Source organism: Prunus dulcis, chromosome 8 (assembly GCF_902201215.1).
Source record: "Prunus dulcis chromosome 8, ALMONDv2, whole genome shotgun sequence".
NCBI classification, from domain to species: Eukaryota; Viridiplantae; Streptophyta; class Magnoliopsida; order Rosales; family Rosaceae; genus Prunus; species Prunus dulcis.
In genome coordinates this window covers 20,010,572-20,033,469 of record NC_047657.1, presented here as the reverse complement: position 1 = coordinate 20,033,469, position 22,898 = coordinate 20,010,572, and the positions used below count along the sequence as shown (strand labels likewise).

Sequence of the window (22,898 nt, the reverse complement as noted above, 5' to 3'; positions counted from 1 at the left end):
ATCTGATTTTTTTTAAATATAAAAAAGTGTGCATTTACCATATTATCCTAATTTAATTATTGTTTGCATTAACTAATAGTATTTTCTGGTATTTTGAATATTTCAAAAGGCAGAAAATAGTGTAACATTCAAAATACTAAAAAAATGTCCTTAGTTAATACAACCATTAAGAAATGAAATTATTAATTAAATGAAGATAATATGGTAAATTCACACTTTTTATTAAAAGAAAAATCAGATATTCAGAGAAGCCAAGCCACTCCTCCCTCCACACTTCAAACTCCCGCTACAAAATCCCCCCTTCCTTCCCCTTCTCTTTACAGTTTCAAACGCATTTCTCCGAATTCCAATGGCTAGCAAGCTTAAAGTAGAAGAGCTCCGAAATCAATTGGCCCAACGTGGTCTCACCACTACCGGAACAAACCCACTCTGGTCAGTCTGACAACAACCCCCATCTCCCTCTCTCTCTTCTCTAGGTAGAAGAGACTTTGACCAACTATTGATTTTGAGTTCCTGCAGCTTCAGAGGCTCAAGGCCGCTCTTCGCCAAGAAAACAAGCAACCCCCCCACGCAAGTGATGTTTCAGCTTCAATTGTTAGTAGAAAGAGGGGAAGACAATCAAATGAAGATGGAGAGTCAACTGGGTCCGAGAAAATGAAGGCCACCGACGAGTTCCAGGACATGAGTGTAAAGCAATTGCGCGAACAAGCTACTCTTCGTGGAATTTCGGCAACTGGCTCTAAAAAAGAACTGCTGGAGAGGCTTTCTGAAGATTCAGATGACATTCCTCTAGGTGGAGGTATGAGCTTTCAAACTCTGATTGGTTGCCAATACAATATTGTAGGCGAGGGCTAGAAATCGATGTCTTAGTCTTTTCTGCATTGAAAAATGTTCTTTTTTCAATTAGAACTGGGTAACTTATTTTTTATGCTGTGGTCTGGTGGTAGCTAATGAAGAAGGAAATGGCAGCAAGGAGAAGATCGTAACTGCTACCAAAAAGGGTGCAGCGGTATTGGATCAGTGGCTACCAGAACACATAAAGGCACATTATCATGTTTTGCAACTGGCAAGTCTATATACTATCAATAGGGCCACTTAATGAGTTAATTGCATTTCGTGCTTAGTGGAAGGTAATTGATGTCAGTTTGATTCGTTTCAAATTCGGACTGACCAATGATCTTTTTGAATGTAGGGTGATGATGTATATGATGCCATGTTGAACCAGACAAATGTTGGTTACAACAATAACAAGTTCTATGTGATTCAAGTTCTTGGTAAAACTCTTTCTCCCTTCAACAAATTTCACTGAATATATATTTCAAAATTAATTAGTTAGTCTACTAGATGTTTGGATTGTCGTAACTAAGAATTCATGTCAATACAGATTCAGTTGGGTTTATTAATCAAGCACATATGTGGTTCAAGAAATGAAACTTATGAAGTTATACAAAATTTGACTGAATCTGATTTCAGTTTGTAACAAATACTGATTACAAGGATTAATTCTAACGGACTACAGAAACATTATTTATGCTTTTGTCACCTCACATAAATGAAGTTTGATCTGCTCCAATGAGTTATGGGATTAATGACATTTGGAGTTACACCAGTTCAGGCAATGTATACTTATTTTTATTTCTTATGAATTGACTTGCAGAATCTGATGCTGGTGGTACTTTCATGGTTTACTATAGATGGGGGAGAGTAGGTGTTAAGGGTCAAAACAAGATACAAGGCCCTTACACATCCCGTGACAGCGCAATCAATGAGTTTAAACAGAAATTCTATGACAAAACAAAGAATGATTGGCCCAATCGTAAAATGTTCGAGTCTTTCCCGCACCACTATATGTGGATAGAAATGGATTACAACGAAGAGGAAAAACAATTGTCTGTGAGTATCCACAACTTTTTGCTTATCTTTGCATAATTTTCTGAATGCTGGAGATACTGACAATGCCCTGAAGCTATTCTTGGTCGCAAATTACTGAGGACCTGTCGCTTCAAAGAAAAAATACGATAAAGAAATAGGAGATGCTGTTGGTAGCAAGACAATATTGAATTGTATTTCCCATTTATGTTATATATTTCTCATTTTCAAAAGGTGTTTCATATTTCAATCTTGCCTCTCATAGCCTCAATGTGTAGGGGTCAACAGATGAGTGTCAGATGAGCTCTGTGTGTTGTGGGAGAAGGGGAGGGGTGGAGAAGAAAATCATCTTGTTTGCTCCTTCTTAATTCTTGATTATCATCAGCAGGTACAAGAAAAGAATGACTTTGCTTTAAGAGGTCAACCTCTGGAAACACAACTTGAGCCTCGCATTGCAAAGTTTATATCTCTTATATGCAACATCAGCATGATGAAGCAGCATATGATGGAAATAGGTTGGTTGATTTCTGATTCTCTGTCAAAAAGACATTATTTTGCAACTTACAACTCATAATAATCTAAGTTATTCAGTTGCTTAAGTAACACAGGAATAAGAATTTTATTTAGACACTTTCAGTTTTTTATTTTTCAGTAATCAACTGCTTTTTGGTTCCCTTATTCGGACACCTTCTTCTTCTTCTTTGGTAGGATACAATGCTGATAAGTTACCTCTTGGTAAGCTTAGCAAATCAACAATTTCAAAGGTAAGCTTTTACCTCTTGGTATTCGAGTTGATTTCTAGATATGATAAGGAGAAATCTTGAACAACTTGAAAGGATACTTTGTGTTGTCTAAGTTAACTGGAAACAATTTGGAACTGTTGACCCAAACAAAAAGAAACAATTTGGAACTCTAGTACTACTGTGTGTATTTGGCTGCAAAACATTTAAGTTTCACATAAAGTGTCTTCTCCTTTAATCTGCTTCTCCATGAAAGATGCAACAAACCAATAACTTGTTATTTTTTAAAACATATATAGGGATATAATATCCTGAAGAGGATTGCTGATGTGATTGGCGGGTCTAATAGGAGAACAATTGAACAATTAAGTGGGTAAGGGTTCTCTCTCTCCCCCTTCCCCCTGTTAGAAGTAATTTTATTAGTTAAATTCTGAATATATATTTTCACCAAAATGCTTGACTAAGTTCATTCATAATTCCAACAACATGCTAGATCCAATGCAGATCTGACCTTCTTTTTTTTTTTCTTTTTCTTTTTTTTCTTTTTTTTTGCTACCTTTAGCTTTTAAGATCTAATGATAGCTTTCTAGAATTTTGGAATTCCAATTTTTGATAGATTTCCTCTTTCAGAGAATTCTACACTGTCATTCCTCATGACTTTGGATTTAAAAAAATGAGTGAGTTCTCTCTCTCTCTCTCTCTCTCTCTCTCTCTCTCTCTCTCTCTCTATATATATATATATATATATATATGGACTTATATGTTAATATATTTCTATCCATCTCTCTGATTGAAGCATGCCTTGAGCATACCGCATACCCAGTATATGGGTCAGTATTCATTTTGTTTTACTTATACTAAAAGAAATCTAATTGCTTTGGACATATATATGAGTAATGCAGGTAACTTTGTGATTGATACTCCTCAGAAACTGAAACAGAAGTTGGAAATGGTAATTCTTTTTGTTTTTCTTTCCTGTATATGTCGGTATTGTTCTTCTAAGAACTTCCACTAGTTGATATATAAGTTATTTCCCTTTCGACATAATCTTGTGTAGCCTATCAGTGTGATGCTATATTTGTGTGACAATTAATTTTTCGCCTTGATTATAAAATACATTCTTTACTCCTATCTACTTGAAGGTTGAAGCACTAGATGAAATTGTGGTCGCAACAAAGTTGTTGAAGGATGATACTGGAATGCAGGTAATTCTTTTTTAGCCTTATCCCTCATTATTCACTTGCAGATTTTCCATGTCTGGAAGTTTTTGGTATTTTTCAGTGTTTCTGGATATTATATTGCAAGACTAAAATGCAATTCTATGGAGAGGGTCTTACTTGCACCATTTAAGACTTTATACTCATAAAATGTGCCAGTAGACCCCTTGCATTTAGAGAAGCTCAGTCACATTATAAATTTCAAACTGGCAATTCATGATCAAACATTTTGAATTTTCTTCAGTTTAGTTGAAGCAAAGTACGTGTACTATATGCATGTGCTGCCCTCTCATCATTAACTCTCTCCATCCATATTGCTTTCATGTTAAACAAGTAAAATCCAACCACTTTTTAACTTTTTGTTTCATATTAATAAGAATCTTCATCTTCTATGTCGGTGCTTTCATGTGGCAAGTATATTAATGTATGTTTCTGCCGTTATTGTAGGAAGATCCCTTGTATTCCAGTTACCAACGCCTACGCTGTGAACTGACACCGCTTGGTGCTGATTCTGATGAATTTAATATGGTATCTATGAGTTATAAGCAATGGGAGTTTGAATATAAAAAGAAAACTGAGCTAATGATTTATTAGCTGCTCAATCTGCTCTTTAGTTTTGATATTTTTCCTTTTTATGGCTGTTGTCAGATTGCGAAGTATTTGCATAATACTCATGCAAAAACGCATTCAAATTATGCTGTTGATATCATTCAGATATTCCGTGCATCAAAAGAGGGTGAAGTTGAACGTTTCAGAAAGGTTAGGATGGTCTATTTTGGATTAGCGATTATTAAAAAAATTCCTTTTGGTTTTGAATCCCCCTAGTTTTGCATTTTGAGCACTTCCTAATCTTGTTTTTACTCTGAGCAGTTTAGTAGTATGAAAAATAGAATGCTTTTATGGCATGGTTCACGGCTCACGAATTGGGCAGGAATATTATCTCAAGGTGATCGTTTTTGCTCTATTTAATATACTTAATATTGGGTGTGTGTTTGCCCACTTGCACACATACACTATGAATAATTCATTGAGAACTGCTTATTAATTTCAAAAAACATGTGTCATGACAACGCAGGCTTACGAATAGCTCCACCTGAAGCACCAGTGACTGGTTACATGTTTGGGAAAGGGATTTACTTTGCCGACATGTTCTCCAAAAGTGCAAATTATTGCTATGCTACTGATGGTTGTACAGCTGGTGTGCTGCTTCTATGTGAGGTTGTCTTTCAAGTTTCAGCCAGTAAAAAACATAAGTTTACCACTAAAATGACCCGGTGTTAAAGAGTGGATTAACATCAGATTATCAAATCAATACATTGCATACCAATAAGATCCAGAATCATATATGGGAAATATCCCTCTAGATAAAAATTTGCATTTTCCCAACCACTAATCCGCTGCACTTGAATACCCAACAGAGTACTTTGAGGGACTGCACTTCACATGCATGTGTTACACTTATTTGCACCGCATGTTGATTGTCGCAGAGTTGGTTGGTTCATGCTAGCATGGATTTTCTTCTGGGAGTAGTGCATTTATCTCTTAGCTATCATTTTCATATTGGAAGCTGGAGCCACCTTCGTCATAGTTGAGTTTAATGTTCTAATGTATCTCTCTTTAGGTTGCACTAGGTGACATGGCTGAGCTTTTAACTGCTAAGTATGATGCTGACAAGCTACCAGAAGGGAAGCTAAGGTTGTGTCTCTATTTTCTTTATTGGACACTAATATCATGCTATTCAGAGCTTTCTTTATTGGACAGTCACATCCAGTTGCTAAAAATTAAACTGATTAATTGATAAAACTCTCTTCTCGTCATTTATGCTTATGGAATTTTGCATCGCGCATTCTAAGTTTATCTTCCTTACCAAATAAACCTGTTATCTTCTTTGGTTGAGAATTGACCTTTGAATGCTTTTATATTATCTTGCCCTTTTTTAAAACTAAAATGTGCGTTGCATTAACTTAATTTTCCCGAGATTAGTTGTCATAATGGTTTTGCTTATGAAACCTAATATTGCAGCACTAAAGGAGTTGGAGGAACTGAACCAGATCTTTCCCAAGCTCGGTTACTAGATGATGGTGTTGTGGTTCCTCTTGGAAAGCCGAAAGAGAATTCGGAGCCCAAGGTAGAATACATGATTTCTTAGAATTACCTTGGATGTGAATTTGATTTGGAACTTTTATAGAAAGGCAGTTGATGTAGCACAGCCCTGGGTGTGTTAGTTTTAACCGAATTTTAAAGAACTACATAGGGGTATTTATAGCAAACTAAAACCTAGAGATAATAGGATTAAAATCCCCAGCTAAAACAGAAATCCTATTCCTAATAAAATAGGAAACTTAGAAATCCTACTAGGATTTGGAAAACTAAAGAATAAAGGAAACTAACAAATAAATTAGGAAACTAAACAATGTAGATCCTATGCATCCTGCATCATTCTCCTCCGGTTGAAAGAACTTGACGCTGGGGAGTTTAACGACGATGGCGCCGACTGTAGGTATGAATAATAGGAGGACGAGCATCAGTAACTTCAGCTGCTGCCAAATCATCTTGAACTTGACGGAGAAGAGAAGGATCATGCTGATGAAACTCATCTTCAGTAATCCAAGTAGCATCTGTATCCGGACGTCCCACCCAACGAACCAAAAAACGAGAAAACCCCCCAAGGGCTGAAGCCACCACTTCATGATCTAAGACTTGTGAGATTTGATCCGTAGGAGCAGCATGGGAAGTAGGCACGCGAGGAGCAGCAGGCGGAACAATAGCATGGGTTATTTCAGTCGCAACAGGAGGAGTAAAAGTACCCCGGTATGGAAACAAATCAGATATGTTAAAAATGGGACTGATATGAACATCAGAAGGAAGTTCAACCAAATAAGCATTGGCACCCAACTTGCGAAGGATACGATAAGGACCCATCGATCGAGCATGAAGTTTCTTAAAAGAATGTTTGGGAAATCGCTCAGGGCAAACACGAACCATAACATAATCACCTTCTTGGAAGTTTTGACTGCGACGATGAGTATTGGCAGCAAGTTGGTATGTGTCCGTACTTAGAGAAATTTTCTGACGAACCTCCTCATGTAGGCGACGAATGTGCTCAGCAAAGGTAGTTGCAGATTCCGAAGGACGGGCATCAATAGGAAGGGGAGCAAGATCAATGGGTGGACGTGGCATCACACCGTAAACAATTTCGAAAGGACTTTTACCTGTAGTTCGGTTGGCAGAATTATTATAAGCAAATTCTGCTACAGGAAGAATGAGGTCCCAATTACCCTGCTTATCACCGACTAAACATCGTAATAAATCTCCAAGACTACGATTAACCACTTCAGTTTGACCATCTGTTTGAGGATGAAATGCAGACGAAAACTTTAAAGAAGTACCAAAGAGCTTCCACAAGGTCTTCCAAAAATAACTAACAAACTTGACATCACGGTTTGAAACAATAGAAACAGGAAGCCCATGCAGACGAATGACCTCTTTAAAAAATAACTTGGCCACGGAAGAAGCATCAGCAGCTTTAGAGCAAGGCAGAAAGTGAGCCATTTTAGAGAATCTGTCAACGACAACCAGGATAGAATCATGGCCGCGTGCCGTTTTAGGAAGGCCAAGAACAAAGTCCATGCTTAAATCTTTCCACGGGGTATGCGGAATTGGCAAAGGAGTGTATAATCCAGTATTTTGCTTTCTAGCCTTGGCAAGCTGACAAGTGCGACATTGGGCTAGGATGTGAGCAACATCTCGCTTCAATGAAGGCCAATAAAATCGATCGGCAACTAGAGTAATGGTCTTATCTTTACCAAAATGTCCAGCTAGACCTCCAGCATGTAATTCCCACACAAGGAAATCACGTAAAGAGGTACGGGGAATGCATAACTGCGTTCCACGAAAGAGATAACCATCCCGCAGCAGAAAATCAACATGATCACGACGATTTCCAGCCGTAACTTCCTGAAAAATGAGACCAAAATCTGGACAAGAAGAATACTCAGTTTTGATTTTATCAAAACCCACAACTTGTGCAGTCAATGATTGAAGGATAACGCCTACTCGGCTGAGTGCATCAGCAACCTTATTATCAACTCCTGGACGATGTCGAATCACAAAGGTGAAAATCTGAAGATACTCAGTCCACTTAATATGGCGGCTACTGATGTTACGTTGAGAATGGAGATACCTTAACGCTTGATGATCGGAATATAAGACAAACTCATTTGGTAACAGATAATATTGCCAATAACGTAGTGCACGGACTATGGCATAGAATTCCTTGTCGTAAGTCGAATACTTTTGCTTTGCCTCATTAAGCTTCTCACTAAAATAAGCAACAGGATGTCCTTCCTGACTTAAGACGCCCCCAATGCCAACACCAGATGCGTCACATGCTACTTCAAAAACCTTAGTCAACTCGGGATGGCGTAGGACAGGTGCTTCTGTCATTTTCTGTTTTAATGCCTCAAACGCTCGAGTGGCCGCATGAGTCCATCGAAACTCACCTTGCTTTATACAGTTTGTGATAGGAGCCATTATAGTACTGAAACTAGGGATAAAACGTCGGTAAAAAGATGCTAACCCATGAAAGCTTCGAGTCTCGGTTAAAGTTGAAGGAAGCGGCCAATTTACAATGGCGTGAACTTTGTCAGGATCAGCACTTATGCCAGCTGCGGAAACAATGAATCCCAGAAATAAAACTTGGTCTTGAAGGAAAGAACACTTCTTCAAATTAACAAACAACTTTTCCTGGCGTAACATATGAAAAATTGTTCGGAGGTGTTGCAGATGGTCCTCTTTTGAATGGCTGTAGATAAGGATATCATCAAAGTATACAACCAAAAACTTTCCGATATAAGGACGCAAAACATGGGTCATCACGCGCATAAATGTGCTAGGCGCGTTAGACATTCCAAATGGCATAACAAGCCACTCATACAATCCATCAGGGGTTTTGAATGCGGTTTTCCATTCATCACTTTCCCTAATACGAATCTGATGGTAACCGCTACGAAGGTCAATCTTGGAAAACCATTTGGAACCTGCCAACTCATCCAACATATCCTCAAGTCGTGGAATAGGGAATCGATATTTAACTGTGATCTTATTAATAGCTCTACTGTCAACACACATTCGCCAAGAGCCATCTTTTTTGGGAGTAAGAAGCACTGGTACAGCACATGGGCTCAGGCTATGGCGAATAAATCCTTTATCCAACAGACCTTGAATTTGCGTGTTTAGTTCGGCACGTTCAGACGAGTTCATGCGGTAATGAGGAAGATTCGGAAGTTGTGATCCGGGTACAAGGTCGATGGCATGTTGAATGTCTCTCATGGGTGGTAGCTCGTTTGGGAGGTCATCTGGCATGACATCAGAGAATTCATTGAGGAGTTGATGTAGAGGTTCAGGTTGTTGATAGGAAGGGGCCGCAGATATCTCTTTGATCACAAGAGCAAATACAACTCCTGTCTCCAGACTTTCTTTCTCAAATTCGCCATAAGATAATAGAGCCAACTGAGGACCTGACACTTTGCCTGTCTGCGATGGAGAGGAGGTGGTAATATTAGTCTTGGTAGGTTTGATCGCAGGATTGGCTGGGCGTAACGTAATACTTTTGCCTTCATGTTGAAAAGTGTATGTGTTTTCACAACCACAATTCTGCACGCGATGGTCATAGAGCCAAGGTCTGCCAAGTAATACATGTGCAACATTCATAGGCAGTAGGTCCAAATAAATGTCTTCATCGCAGGTCCCTAGCTTAAGGGAAACAAGACACCGCTCAGTGACTGGGAGTTTAGTTTTATCAACCCAAGCTACGTGAAAAGGGTGGGGATGTGGTTTAGGCTTAAGATTGAGACGAGTAACGGCAGACTTGGAGATGACGTTCATGGTACTACCACTATCAATAACCAGTTTACATGTTTGGTTATTGCATGGAACGTAGGTATGGAAAATACTAGTGCGTTTCCAGGAGTCAGGCAATGCAGGTGCAGAATAGATACAACGCATAACAGAAACCTGATTGAGTATGTCATCCTCAAAACAATCGTCAATTTCTGGGTCATACACACCCTCAAGAGGATCCACAATCTCTATATCACAATGGTCGTCTGTGCTAGCGCTGATAGTTAATGTGCGTTGTGGACAACGAGAGGCAATATGTCCTTTAGCATGGCAATGGAAACATTCAATGTGGGAATTATTAGAGACGATCGGCCCTTTGGTAGGTGGCGCAGTAGGATTAGATGGTCCAGAAAATTCAGTCTTCAGACCCGGGGTGGTAGTGCGGGCGTGGTTGGTGGTCGTAGGCTGACTAGGATATCCTGGGTAACGACGTTGTGGTCGTAGATAGGCCTCAGCTTCCAAGGCTTGGCAATAGGCATCTTCTAATACATCCGGACGTGACCTACTAACCTCGCGTTTGATATCAATCCGAAGGCCATGAATAAAACGAGAAACTGTGACTGCCAACTCTTCTTGTAGGGCAGAACGCAATTTGTGCTCCACAAAGCGAGAATAATAGTCTTGGACTGTTGAAGTACCCTGGGAAAGAGTCCATAATTGATCTAACAATTGGTGACGATAAAAAGATGGAAGGTATTGTTCCCGGAGTTTCAATTTCATCTCATCCCATAAAATCACAGGGGTTTGTCCCAGTTGTTGGAGATGATGCTCAGTAGCCTTCCAGTACTGTTTTGCGGCTCCTACGAGTTTAAGTTTGGCGAACCGGATCCGTTGTGCATCGGACATGTCGTACCATTCAAAATAATCTTCCATAGCCGATATCCAATCAACAAAGATAGTAGGATCCCCGCGACCATCGAAGTCAGGGGCAGTAGGCTTGGCATGACGGGCGATCTCAAAATCCAAGTTGCGGTGGACGACGTGATGTTCGTGGGGTCGGGGTGGGATAATGGCATCCGCGAGAGGAGAAACCATCGTATGTTGGGTATAATGGAGTTTAGGTACAGATCCTGTGGAAAAATTTGGTTCAGAGTGAACCAGAGATGTCCCTGCAGAAGATGATGGAAGGCCCAGGTGGCCTTGAAACTTGGAATCCTTAGATGGATTGGGAAGGAGACCAGCCTGGAGAGAAGGGGTGCACGAACTAGAGAGGACAGCAGATGTGGAGGATGGTTCACGAGTCACGGTTGAGAGGTGGGTGACGAGCAGCGGCACGGAAGCTTGTAATTTGGCAATATCTGTGGACATGGACGAAAATTCAGTCTTTTGAGCAGCCATCAATTTGGTGAACTGAGTTTCCAAAGTGGTGACATCTGTAGAAATTTTCTCCTTGAATTCCTGAAATTGGTCTGCCAAATTGGCAACGGTGATGTTGGGAGCCATGACGACTAGTAGAGGCAACGAAGCAGAGTAACAGCGGCGGAGCAAAAGGCTCTGAATACCAATTGATGTAGCACAGCCCTGGGTGTGTTAGTTTTAACACTCAGAGCAATAGGACAGAAAAGAATAAGAAAAGCTGAAGGAAAGAAAGATAGAAGGCAGGCAGAAATCAGAGAGTTAAGAGAAGGTTTAATCAATATTCAAATCTGAATTTTTACATAGGGGTATTTATAGCAAACTAAAACTAGAGATAATAGGATTAAAATCCCCAGCTAAAACAGAAATCCTATTCCTAATAAAATAGGAAACTTAGAAATCCTACTAGGATTTGGAAAACTAAAGAATAAAGGAAACTAACAAATAAATTAGGAAACTAAACAATGTAGATCCTATGCATCCTGCATCAGCCAGTTTCATTGTATAATTTGTTATTGAAATCTCGTCTCTTCTTGCAGGGTGCTTTACTGTACAATGAGTACATAGTTTACAATGTCGAGCAGATTAGGATGCGCTATGTTGTTCAAGTGAATTTCAATTACAAGCGATAGATGTATGTGGTTGTTTATTTCTGTTGCTGATTTGTTAGCTCAGTTTGTTTCCACTTTTGATGGCAGTTGACAAGCCAAGCATTTTGCTTTTGCTTTAGTCATGTATATTATTTTTCTTTCTTAGGGTAATGGGTAGAGAGAGAAATTTGTTTATTTAAGAAAATGAGGGATTTGAAATGGATTTTGTTATGTTAAAACAAAGAAATAATGAAATTAGCAAATCCCAATTCAGAGGCACCTACCACACCACGCCACAAGTACCTTCTTCTGTATTTTTACTTGCTGTTCTTTTTAGGTTTTTTGAGTGTGTCAAACATATCCATTAAGTGTGGTGGAAGAAACTTAACTTGTGGGAAGCATGATTGAATTTCAAAACCTCTGCAGGCAGCATACATATGAGTGTGTGACTCAATAAAGCATTTACTAAAAACTGAGTATCCAGACCGGAAAACTAGAAAACCGAGTCGAATTGGATTTTAAAAATGGGTCAAAAACCAAGCTGACTATAAAGTCAACAAAAGTAAAAAAAAAACCTTGACCTTCAAGGTTCCTCACTTTGTAAAAATAGTTTTCCCTTCAATGTCAAGTTCCTTAGAAAGTTAATTTTGTGTAATTCCATCCATTTGACAAGCACCACCCAAATTGACAATAAATCATTAGTCAACGTAATCAAGCTGCAAAATCATATATCACCGACACTTAATCACTAATCGTGGACTCATTCTACGAGCAACTACATAACTTTTTAAAATAATGAGCCGAGACAGCAACAAATTCTCATTTTCATTGAAGGTATGTGTTGGTGGTTCTATATAATGATCATTTGTTGCTACTGAATTTTCTTTTGTCAAATATTTTAAATCAATGCATATTTAGTTTAAGAGAGATATGATTATTGTGATGCTTTCTTTTCCCTATCAACATCTAAGACTCTTGCAACATCTATATATTTTTGCACAGGCATACATGGTGGAGTTGTATCAAGAAACACTTGTGGACCTTCTCATCTATATAGTTTTATGGCAGTTGGCAAGTCAAGCATTATTGCTTCAGTCATTCAGTCATGTATATTATTTTTCTTTCTTGTTCGTTGATGAGGGATTCGAAAAACAAAGAAATTAGCAAAATCCCAAATCAGAGGCCGATTCAGAGGCACTTTACCCACGCCACGCTACAAGTATCTTTTGTATTGTTGCTGTTCTTTTTAAGTGTTGAGTGGGTGGGAAGTCAAACATATCCATCAAGTGTGGTGGAAATTGAACTTGTGGGAAGCTTGAAGCATGATTGAGTTTCAAAACCCCTGCAGGCAGCATACATATCAGTGTGCCAGTGCCACCCTTTTCTTTTCAAATGCACGATGCACACGCCACTATTTATGTTCCTATAAGCTATACCTAAAGATTTTATCATGACCTCATCCAGAATCTATGTTCTTCTCCCACAAGACAAGACAGATTTTCATAACTCAAAAGGCTTTGTGATAGTATATGAGCCTCAATAGTCGGCTTAAATTTGGGGTTTCCACTTCGGCTCTTTTTTATACAAACGATATTGAGAAAGGGTAATCAAACTTAGGACCTCGAATGCGAGGTTTACACAGCACGTACTGTCACCACCATCAAATGAGATCTATCCACATCTCTAAATTCAACTTCATGTCAGTTTTACCCCACAACCCAACCATAACGAAAGAGAAAAACTGGTTAATTTATTAGACGGTTAAGAAAATTTAAAGCTTTTCTGCATATATATATACAATGAGGGGTTGATGCAGATTTCAAAGGCCAAATGCACGCCTGCTCTGCTGCAAATTGCAATTCAATATTATGAGCCAATGCTTACATTATAACACGCACCTTTGCCATGATCAGGCGGTATGAAATTCTTGCGTCCTTACTTATTGATGAAAGCACCATAAATTCTGGGGGGAGAAAAAGCTGAAGCCTATTCTTTATAGGGAATGATCATATCTAGCTAGGGCTTAGGGAGCACTCCAAGGGGTCGTTTGGCACGGCGGACTGTCATGGACTGGACTAAATCCTGGGACTGTCTCGGATTAGCTCGGATTGGCCTAAGCTGGATTAAGTACTGACCTACGTTTGGTGTTGAGTCGGACTAAGAAGCTGGATTGTAAAAATAGTGAAGACCTATGTTTGGAGTTGTGTCGGACTAAAAATAATTATTTTAATATTTAATTTTAATTAATAAAATTCTAATATTTAATTTTAATTAAGGCTTTTTTTACCTAAAAATAAATAAAAAGAAAACAAATAAGTGAGTATGTGGTGATTTATTATCTTATCTCTAGTCAAACAAACAATTGAATCACCCACTTCAAACTATATTATCTTCTTCTTTTTTTTCTTTTTCTTTTCTTATTTTCTTTCTTCCTCTTCTCCCCATTGACTTTTCTTCTTCTTCCTTATCTCTGGCCCGTTTCTTTCTTCCTCCTTTCTTATTCCTTCCAAAGCCTCTTTTTTTTTTTTTTTTCTTTCTTCCTTTCCAGGCCGTTCCTTCTATTTCTTTTTTTCTTCCTATTCTTTCCTCTCTTTTCTTCTTACTTCATTCCTTTTCACTCTCTTCATGCTGCACCCCAACTTTTAAGAAAGCCATATGCACTTCTGGAAATGTGGTGGCTGCAAACACCCACCCCTCTCTTTCTGGTTCCACTAATTAATGGTTGTGGTGGTTTAATTAGGTGATGATGGTTGTTGAACTGAGTATGTGGTGGCTGTTTATGGGTGGTGATGATGCTTTGTTTGACTGATTGGGTGCTGATGATGGTTCGATTGGGTCTCTGGCGGCTGGTTATGGGTTTGATGGTGGTGGTCTGACAGAGATGGCGAAGAGAGATGGTTCTGGGTTTTGCGGGTGGCTGTGGTGGCGAAGAGAGATGGGTCTGTGTGTGGCTTACGGGTGGTGGTCATGAGGGAGAACAAATTCGGGGGAGAAGAGGGAGAGCTGGGCATTGCCAGAGTCTGTCGATTGGGTCTGTGGTGGTGATGTTTTGATTCAAGGCGTAAGGAAATCCAACCGGACTCGTGTGTTCAAAATAGCGATGGTGCTATTTTGCGAACTGCATTTGAGGCTCACTAAATTAGACATGCTAGTCTGGTTATTTTTTCAGACTATGGAGTCTCATTTAAGTTAATCCCTTTTTTTACCAAACATGAGTTTTAAGTGTTATTTAACACAATCCAATCCAGTGAGGCATAGTGAGGCCTACCAAACATGCCCTTGGGAAAGAAAAAAAAAAAAACTGAAACAAACATAAATACCACACTCAAAAGCTTGTGCTCAACACGCAAAGCCCTACGTGCACTCTTTACATTATTATTATTCTTTCTCTTCTCTTCCCATGCCATGCTTGCACTGTATGTATGTCCAATCCGATACTAATTAATAATACTAGCAAGAAAGCCCGCGCGATGCTGCGGGTTTTGAAATTGCGTAGATAAAGTCAGACTGTTTATATATATAATGAGATTGAATTTATAACATTATGTTGAACTAAAAGAGTGTAAGTTGGAAAAAAGCATGTAATAACATATTTTACAGGCTACTTGTTATGTTAAAGTACTACATTTGTTTGTATATACATTGAGATGTTTATAGTAGGAAGTAGACATTAAAATAGCAAAATTTGGATAGTTTTGTACAGCATGCTATTTAATTGGGCGAGCTTTGTTTTGCACTTTCTTCATGATTTTTTTTCTCTTTGATGGAGGTCTTGACCCTGTTATAAAAAAAAGTGAGAAAATAGTAAATGTTAATATTGATGAATGGGGAACATTGAGTTAGGACAATAATCATAAACATTTAATTATGTATGTCCATTTTTCAAGGTAGGTTCTGCCCGTTTTTTAACAGAAATGTCAAACCCTTAAATAATTTTTGCTCTAAATAACTGCAAAAAAGTCATATATTCCTAATACATAAGAGAATTAAAAACCTAAACATTATATTTACATAATATAAAACACCCAATTTCTATTTTGTCAAAACATGATTAATCTTCACTTCTTTTTTCTTTCTGTTTTATCATTAATTTTTTTTTCTTCATATTTAGAATACAGCAATCAAAAGCAGATAAAAAAAACACTCAAAACATTTGACGCGTCCTAAGAGAAAAATATCACACAAAAACAAATACCAAATGCACAAACCGATCTATGTTATTATTCTGATGTGAATCAAAACTCAAACTCAGTTCCTAGTGAAAATTGTGAACACAGTGAGCTGTTATCAAACTATTCGTCATGTGCCCTTTCATGCTACTAAATGAGATTGAATAGATAAAGTTTAGACACACATGTGCTGAGACTGAAGAATTTTTCAAGAAAAAGAAAATAATAAAATTAGGTGAAAAGAAAGCATGCACAAAGCTAGTGCATATGTGTGCAATAAATGCCAATATCGTATTGTCATAATTTAGTCTTGAAGCTCCTATCAGAATCTTGCAATTGTAAAACCAGAAAATCAAGTGAACCCCACCAAAAGGAATCTCATATTCATAGAAATTTTCTATTTGAATGAACCCCACCACTCAATTGAGTCTCAGATTCACAGAAATTTCCTAACCCAATTGCTTTTCTTAATTCTGTATTATTTAGGAGATGAACTGAAATGTTGGGCAATACTTGTTTCCTCCAATTTCCTCCATTTAACCAACTTCCTTTAGTTTGAATGGAAAAGTTTTGAGAGAAACTATTTTCTATTTTTTCCTTTCATTTATTTTCCATCCACAACAGAACAATAGGCACCAATGAAGACCAAAACAAAAAATTTAAGTGAGAACTGATGAAATAATAGTATTGTGTAGAGGAGGACATAAATAATGTCATCTACCAAGAGTTACAACCCACACACCCAACCAATTTTTCATACGAACCAAGAGTTACAAACCATACACCCAACCAATTTTTCATACGAAAGAAATACTTGGGAATGGAAGGTATAGTGCTATCACCCTTGCCTTTCTTTTTCTCTTTCTCACTCATATAAACACATATACTGTGCTGTTCCAAACAACAAATACTCTAATAAATAAAGAAAGAGCTGAAACTGCGAAGAACGATACAAAACTACCACTCTTCAATTTAAAAATAGTTTTAGCTGCAACAAACAACTTCAGAAAGAAGATTTGGCCCTATTTTATAAGGCAAAAGCTCTCTAACCACATGACATACATCTAACTCCATGTGATTCTACAACAATGATTATCAATTTCCTAATTGCTCATTTTCCTAACTTTAATCATCACAAACCCAAAATTAATTCTAAAAATTTCAAATAAGCATGGTACTAAACCAATTTCCAATTTACTTAGTGAAGTCTTTTTTATAAAGGATAGTTGTTGAGGAAAAAGGAAAATGAAAATAAGTTTTTAGTGCATAAGTACATTGAAGCAAAACATGAAGAGAATCCAATATATAACTTCAACATATAACTTTAATTTTCTATAAGTGTTGATCTAAATTTACGGTGGTGATTAATTTTCATTGTAATTCTAATCATTGGTGGTGCATTAGTAAACATGGGTGTGGACTCGGACTTGGAGTGGTGAGAGAGGGGTGTTAATAGTATGAAGCCTATGTGATCACTGGAATTCAGGAACAGATTCAATGGATATAGTTGGAGCAATATAATTGAAATTCAATCCTACGTGTGACTAACATAAAAAAACAGATTAGAAATGAATACGTATCAATGTATTACTCTACACTAAAAAATAAATTTAAAGGATATGATTATGATATGAATATGCTTGTTTCACAATGAAAAACAGCAATGGGCCATGATCCAATGTAAAACAGAATGTTCAATTCTTGTTTATTTGAGGGCATAAAGCAAGAATCTGCCACTCAGACAATAAATAAAATCTCTAACACCAAAAACAGATTCAAGAGATGCCAAAAATATAAAAACAGTTCTACAAATACCACACCAGATTCAACAGATCCAAGAGATGCATAAATACCAAAATAGATTCAACAGATACCACACTTAGCAAAACAGATTCAACACATGCCACTCATACATTACAATCCTTTTTCGGTTAAACACATATATAGGGGCAGACCTGTTTCACTGTGTAGAATATAGAGGTGAAGACTAATATGTGGGTGAAAATATTTGCTGGTCCAGCCTGCAAGTCATACAGAGAATGGAAAATCATTTCCTGTAATAAAATTAGGAATACTATACACTATAGAAAGAATACCAAATAGGTTTGACAGACTGTAAAATTAAGTTTTATACAATATAAAGGTTGGAGTTGTAAACATCTAAACCTATTATCACAACAACGAATTAACAACCCATTACAGCAGCAAAATCATTACAAATTTCGAAATTGGCACATATATTCTATTGTTCCAAATAACCAATATTCTAATAATTAGAATGAAACAGGGAGCAAGCTGCAACAAACAACTTAAGAGAGAAGATTTGGCCCTGTTTTATCTAAAAATTTCCAAGAAGCATGGTACGAAACCAATTTCCAACTTACTTAGTGAAGTCTTTTCTATAAACGATAGTTGTTGAAGAAAAAGGGAGACGAAAATAAGCTTTTAGTGCATAAGTGCATTGAAGCAAAACATGAAGAGAATCCAATACATAACTTCAATATATAACTTTACTTTTCTATAAGTGTTGATCTAAATTTACATCTCCTTTGTCTTGGCAACTCAATCGAACATTCCAATTAAAGTCACCCTAAACAATCAAAATCACATTCAAGGACAAATCATAATTTTAAAGGACAAACCATACACTTTCAAACAAAAATTCTACACCATGCCTGCTCAATGAGGCCAAACAATTTTCAGAACTTATCTACTACTCACAAAGACAGAGTCCTAGTTTGTGGTTACCCAAATTAAGGTTCTAAACCCTATCTCATGGTTTTGGGATTTTTCAATCACATAGCCAATAAATTGATAGCACTCACCAATTGCAACTCTAGGAGCATATGATTCTTTCACTTACATTACAAATTCATTTATTTCAGATATTCGCTTCTTCATGAGCACAAATATTGTCAAGTAGAGATGCTATTTTAATCCCCTCAAGATCCATCCTTTACATAAAATCATGTCAAAAAAAATGCGTACTGCAACTCCCATGCCAGATTTGGAATTCAATTGTAGAACAGCTAACAAAAATAAAAAATAAAAAAAGTTAACAGCAAGACAAAAATAGGCTTCAAATGAGACCATGGTAGTCAACACTTCAAAACATTAGTGATAGGGAAGTCCCCTACCACTGGCCTTCTCTTATTTAAAATCAAAGGCAGTACCACGTGTGGGCACCCCTGGGCTGTAGGCCAGTGCAAAGTTTGGCACAAAACTTTTTTACCTCAATAAATTCATATTTTTTTTCACATTTAAGCCTAGCCCTATTTAGCCCATATAAAACATAGTTCACCCATTTATAAGCAAAAAAAAACCCAAAATGCAGCTTTAAAACTACAGACTTATTTTCTTGGTTACTTCAGACCACAATGGAACACCCAAGCAATGATGACCAATGGAAGAATTCAGTGGTAGTAACATATGGGAATCAAGTTACTGGTATTGAATTTACTGTCTGATATGCTAAAGCCTTTACTCTGACAACGGTCCCAAATGACCTCAACCATGTTGTGTGCTGTTTTTATACCTAGGTATGTTTTGCATTTAGTATTTTCATCAAACCAATGTCTTTTTTTCTCTCTTTAATCAATCTAAATGGTCTGTGACTACAATTTTATTTTAAAGAGATAAAAATCATCCATCTCATACATAACTTAAGTCAATTTACATTTTCACATGGTGCCGTTAGCTAATTCCTATGCTCTATTAACAGAAAGATCAAATTCATGCAAGAAAATTGAACACTTTGCTAAAGTAAAACAGCAATTAACCAACATTAAGAAAAAAAAAAAAAAAACAAACAAACAAATCCCAACTAACAAAGAGCCAGCCAAAAAAACATCTTCCATTTTTAAGCAGTTGTATTTTTCTACTTATATTGCAGCTCAAATATGTTCAGACTCGTTATTAACCGTATGCCTTACAATAAACAAAGCAGAAAGTTTCTATATATTAGTTTACCATTTCTCATGCTTATGTGTTATCTAGTTTCTTGGAATGGCTAGTGTTTATCAAAATGCTAAATATTCCTCTAAAAACAAATAAAATGTGAGTGTCTGATCCTTTTCCCATTGTGTGATGTAATAGGTGAAGTCACCAACACTACCTCAGTTACCACAACATAAGGAATTATTTTCATCCTTAAGTCCTTATCATGCAAAGCTCGTGGGAGAGAGTTTTTTGGCTAGGAAAAGGCCAGTGTATGAGTGCACAGCTGAACAGGTGTGTTCTGCTTTACTTGTGATGGACTAAGTTCTGTTGAAGTGTCAGATATATGGAACCTCAGCATAATACATCCTTATATCATTCACTTCGTACCTTCAGTTATGTTGAATTGATAAGTGCAGATCAATTTGTCAATTCTTTTGAATGTGAAATGCTTGCTCATATATCTAGTGACATTCATATTTGAATGCACAATCATATGGTGACTTGTCTTAGAAGAATCCAAATGTATTGCTGCTGTTCTGACACTGATTTTCTTGTAATTAGGTATCCTTACTTTTGAAGGAGAGTTTCATTGACTCGTTTCCTAGTCGTGATCGACCATTTATGAAGGTGTGTTCCATGACATAATTTTATTTTGTTTCTCTGAGTTAACTGAACAGCCCATTGGCTTGATCATTCTGGAGAATTAGCTAGCTGTTGGGAATTTTATCATCAATTTCATCAATTTCATCACCAATATCAGATAAAAAAAGGGAATTTTTTCAATTAAAAAAAAAATGCTCAGTAGAATCAAAGGAATCAAATAAATGAATCGAAATTCCTAAAAAATAACTAAATCAACCATTAGAGATAACCCAAAAACCTGAAATCAAAATAACCAAAAAACATGAACACAACTCTACAAAGCATGAAAAATCTCCCAGCCAACAATCAAAATCATGAAATAAAGACCTTAGAAATCTTAAGAAAAGTTGATGAGATGCATACCTGGAGAGCAACGATGCAAATATTCGCAAGCAAGAAAGATGGGGGAGCCTGAGTCGAAGGATGTAGAAAAAATGAGATCTCCCGATCCCAAAGCAGCGGCTGGATTTGCAGCTCACCTCCCAAAACAAAAATCGACGGCCTCCAACGCATGCCCAGCAACGAACACTGTTCTTCCATGGCTGCCCCCCAACCAGCTGGTTGGAAATGAACTGAAGGCACAGCTCTGTCTCAGCCGACGAAATCATCTCAACGAAGGAGGAGGGGCAAAAACGGAAACAAAAGAAGCTGTTTAGTCAAGGGCAGTTTCGTCAATTCACTGTGGATCAGGGAAAAAAAAACAGAAACAGCAGAAAAATGAGGGGCATTTCCGTCATTACACTGTGCTTAGCTACAGTGTTTAGTTGCATTGGGCTTTAGTATATATAGAATTTCTTCCCAAAAGCAAAAAGCTGGCTGAGTTGAGAACTTAAGAGACAACCTCTCATTGGGCCCACCCAAATAAATCCCAAGAGGTGATCTAGGACGTCTAGGAAAACATCATGGCCCGAGATTCTTGATCGATCCAAGGCTGCCCACCCAGCCCCAGCAGCAGTATTGAACAATACATATATATATTGGTGGGGCCGGAAGAGATTTAATTTTTAGAGGCTTGTGTTCGTCGTCTCTCTGTGCATTGAATCAATCCTCTCCAAGGCTCCATGGAACAAATGGGTTTAGTTTTGTGACAATAATAAGGCAGCAGGACCCTCTTTTGGTCTCCTCAGATATCTCTACTTTGAATTTTTTTGATTTTCTTCATATCAAGTACAAATTAATGACAATATCAAAATGATGGCATGGCATGGTTTGACAGAGGTTTTCTTCTTTCCCTGCCTGCTCTACGTACCTTCAATTTAATTACTCCTCTCTCCTTCATCTCTTACCATGATGACATGCATGCATGAGAGATCTAAACACACACACACACTCTCTCTCTCCCCCCCATTTGCGCCTATAAATAACATTGGTTTCTTCTTCCTTGAATTCATCCAATCCACACCATTTCTATTCTATTGTTCAAATGTAAGGAAGAGGGTGGGTGCAGCTAGCAAGCAAGGCTTGTAATTAGAGCGGGTGTGGCTCCTTGTTGGAGAAGCAGGGCACGTGCAAACCCTTTTGGCTTTGCTTTTGCTTTTCAAACGCAAAGAAAAGCTAGTAAGTTGTTGCACGTGCTCCCCTTCTCCAACACGGGTTCCTCACCTATTCCTCTCAACATATGGGTTCCTCAGGTGCTGTTATAATAGGTAATATGTTTGCAGTGCAGCCACTCAAACTTAATCTCCCCTAGTTTCTGCCATATTTCCGGCCAAATATCTACATAAGCTATCAAGAGACTTAGATCATCTTCCAAATAAAATTATGGACATGTATATATATATATATATTATTGCGTTCGTTTTATGGTCAGACATTATATCTTGCATGCATCATATATAAATATAAATATAAAATATGGTGAGGCGTTTGCTTTGGAAGAAACATGGAAATATGTCCAAGGCGTGTGAAAGATATATATGAACGCTAAGAAGGGATTGGTTGCGCTAAGCGTACGTCATGTATAATTTCAAGTGAATTTTCAATTTCAAACAATATTAATGGGTATATTATATTATGATTTGTGTTTCCTCTATACCAGGAGAGATACTTGTTGATGCTCAAAATGGCCCGGCTAATATTGAGTCCAACTTAATGATTAGATGTGCTGGTTCTTCAGCAGGGAAAAGGGTTGAGGCCCTTGGTGAAATGGGTTGGTGAAAGACCTGTAGAAGGTAAAATGGGAGAAGCAATCGTTAAGCTTCGGACACCGGTGTGGTGCCGGCCGAAGGCTCTTCGATGCCTAAGTCAGTTACGGGTAGTAATTTTGGCAGAGTAACAGTAAAAGTAGGAGAATAGTTCTGCTTTTTACTTGGGTACTGTTCCCTATTTATAGGGAAGTGAAAGTGGGAGCTTTGCACAAAGTTCCAATGTGGGACTTTGTGCAAGCCGTTGTGGTGGCGACACGTGTTCTGGAGATTAAGTTTGGCAGCTGGGAGCTTCGGCAAGTGTCTGGCACCTCGGAAGTGTGTCTTCCTT

At 37.7% G+C, this 22,898-nt stretch overlaps 2 protein-coding genes across 8 annotated transcripts; one reads left to right on the top strand and one right to left on the bottom strand.

Moving 5' to 3' along the window:
- Positions 1-279: 279 nt before the first annotated feature.
- LOC117638065 (poly [ADP-ribose] polymerase 2) lies at positions 280-12,804 on the top strand. 6 transcript variants are annotated; one of them, XM_034373153.1, is made up of 19 exons: positions 280-432; positions 520-799; positions 948-1,066; positions 1,193-1,274; positions 1,658-1,893; positions 2,255-2,384; positions 2,578-2,633; positions 2,909-2,982; positions 3,240-3,286; positions 3,512-3,561; positions 3,752-3,814; positions 4,274-4,354; positions 4,475-4,585; positions 4,697-4,772; positions 4,902-5,044; positions 5,448-5,521; positions 5,849-5,954; positions 11,623-11,717; positions 12,676-12,804. In XM_034373153.1, the coding sequence occupies exons 2-18, from the start codon at positions 655-657 to the stop codon at positions 11,713-11,715; spliced, it is 1,686 nt and encodes a 561-aa protein (XP_034229044.1). In that variant the 5' UTR covers positions 280-432; positions 520-654; the 3' UTR covers positions 11,716-11,717; positions 12,676-12,804. The 6 variants fall into 6 exon arrangements, with proteins under 6 accessions (XP_034229044.1, XP_034229045.1, XP_034229043.1 ...); XM_034373154.1 differs by lacking the exon at positions 12,676-12,804 and having other exon boundaries at positions 2,258-2,384; positions 11,623-11,952; XM_034373152.1 differs by lacking the exon at positions 12,676-12,804 and having other exon boundaries at positions 11,623-11,952.
- A 2,419-nt stretch (positions 12,805-15,223) lies between these two features.
- LOC117638877 lies at positions 15,224-21,022 on the bottom strand. 2 transcript variants are annotated; one of them, XM_034374036.1, is made up of 3 exons: positions 20,787-21,022; positions 17,798-17,863; positions 15,224-15,451 (listed from the first exon to the last, which is right to left on the bottom strand). In XM_034374036.1, exons 1-3 carry the CDS (start codon positions 20,961-20,963, stop codon positions 15,416-15,418), a joined length of 279 nt encoding a protein of 92 aa, XP_034229927.1. In that variant the 5' UTR covers positions 20,964-21,022; the 3' UTR covers positions 15,224-15,415. The 2 variants fall into 2 exon arrangements, with proteins under 2 accessions (XP_034229927.1, XP_034229926.1); XM_034374035.1 differs by lacking the exon at positions 15,224-15,451 and adding an exon at positions 15,789-16,171.
- Positions 21,023-22,898: the final 1,876 nt, after the last annotated feature.

Bases quoted from the DNA above. Each gene is read 5' to 3' on its own strand.
- LOC117638065 (XM_034373157.1), top strand. From the start codon at position 350: ATGGCTAGCAAGCTTAAAGTAGAAGAGCTCCGAAATCAATTGGCCCAA. The intron at 4,773-4,901 runs GTGATCGTTTTT...ATGACAACGCAG, and splicing joins GGCAGGAATATTATCTCAAG to GCTTACGAATAGCTCCACCT. The intron at 5,045-5,447 runs GTTGTCTTTCAA...ATCTCTCTTTAG, and splicing joins GTGTGCTGCTTCTATGTGAG to GTTGCACTAGGTGACATGGC.
- LOC117638877 (XM_034374035.1), bottom strand. From the start codon at position 20,963: ATGGAAGAACAGTGTTCGTTGCTGGGCATGCGTTGGAGGCCGTCGATT. The intron at 17,864-20,786 runs GTATGCATCTCA...TATGACTTGCAG, and splicing joins TTTGCATCGTTGCTCTCCAG to GCTGGACCAGCAAATATTTT. The intron at 16,172-17,797 runs GTCTGCCCCTAT...TACAATTGCAAG, and splicing joins TATTCTACACAGTGAAACAG to ATTCTGATAGGAGCTTCAAG.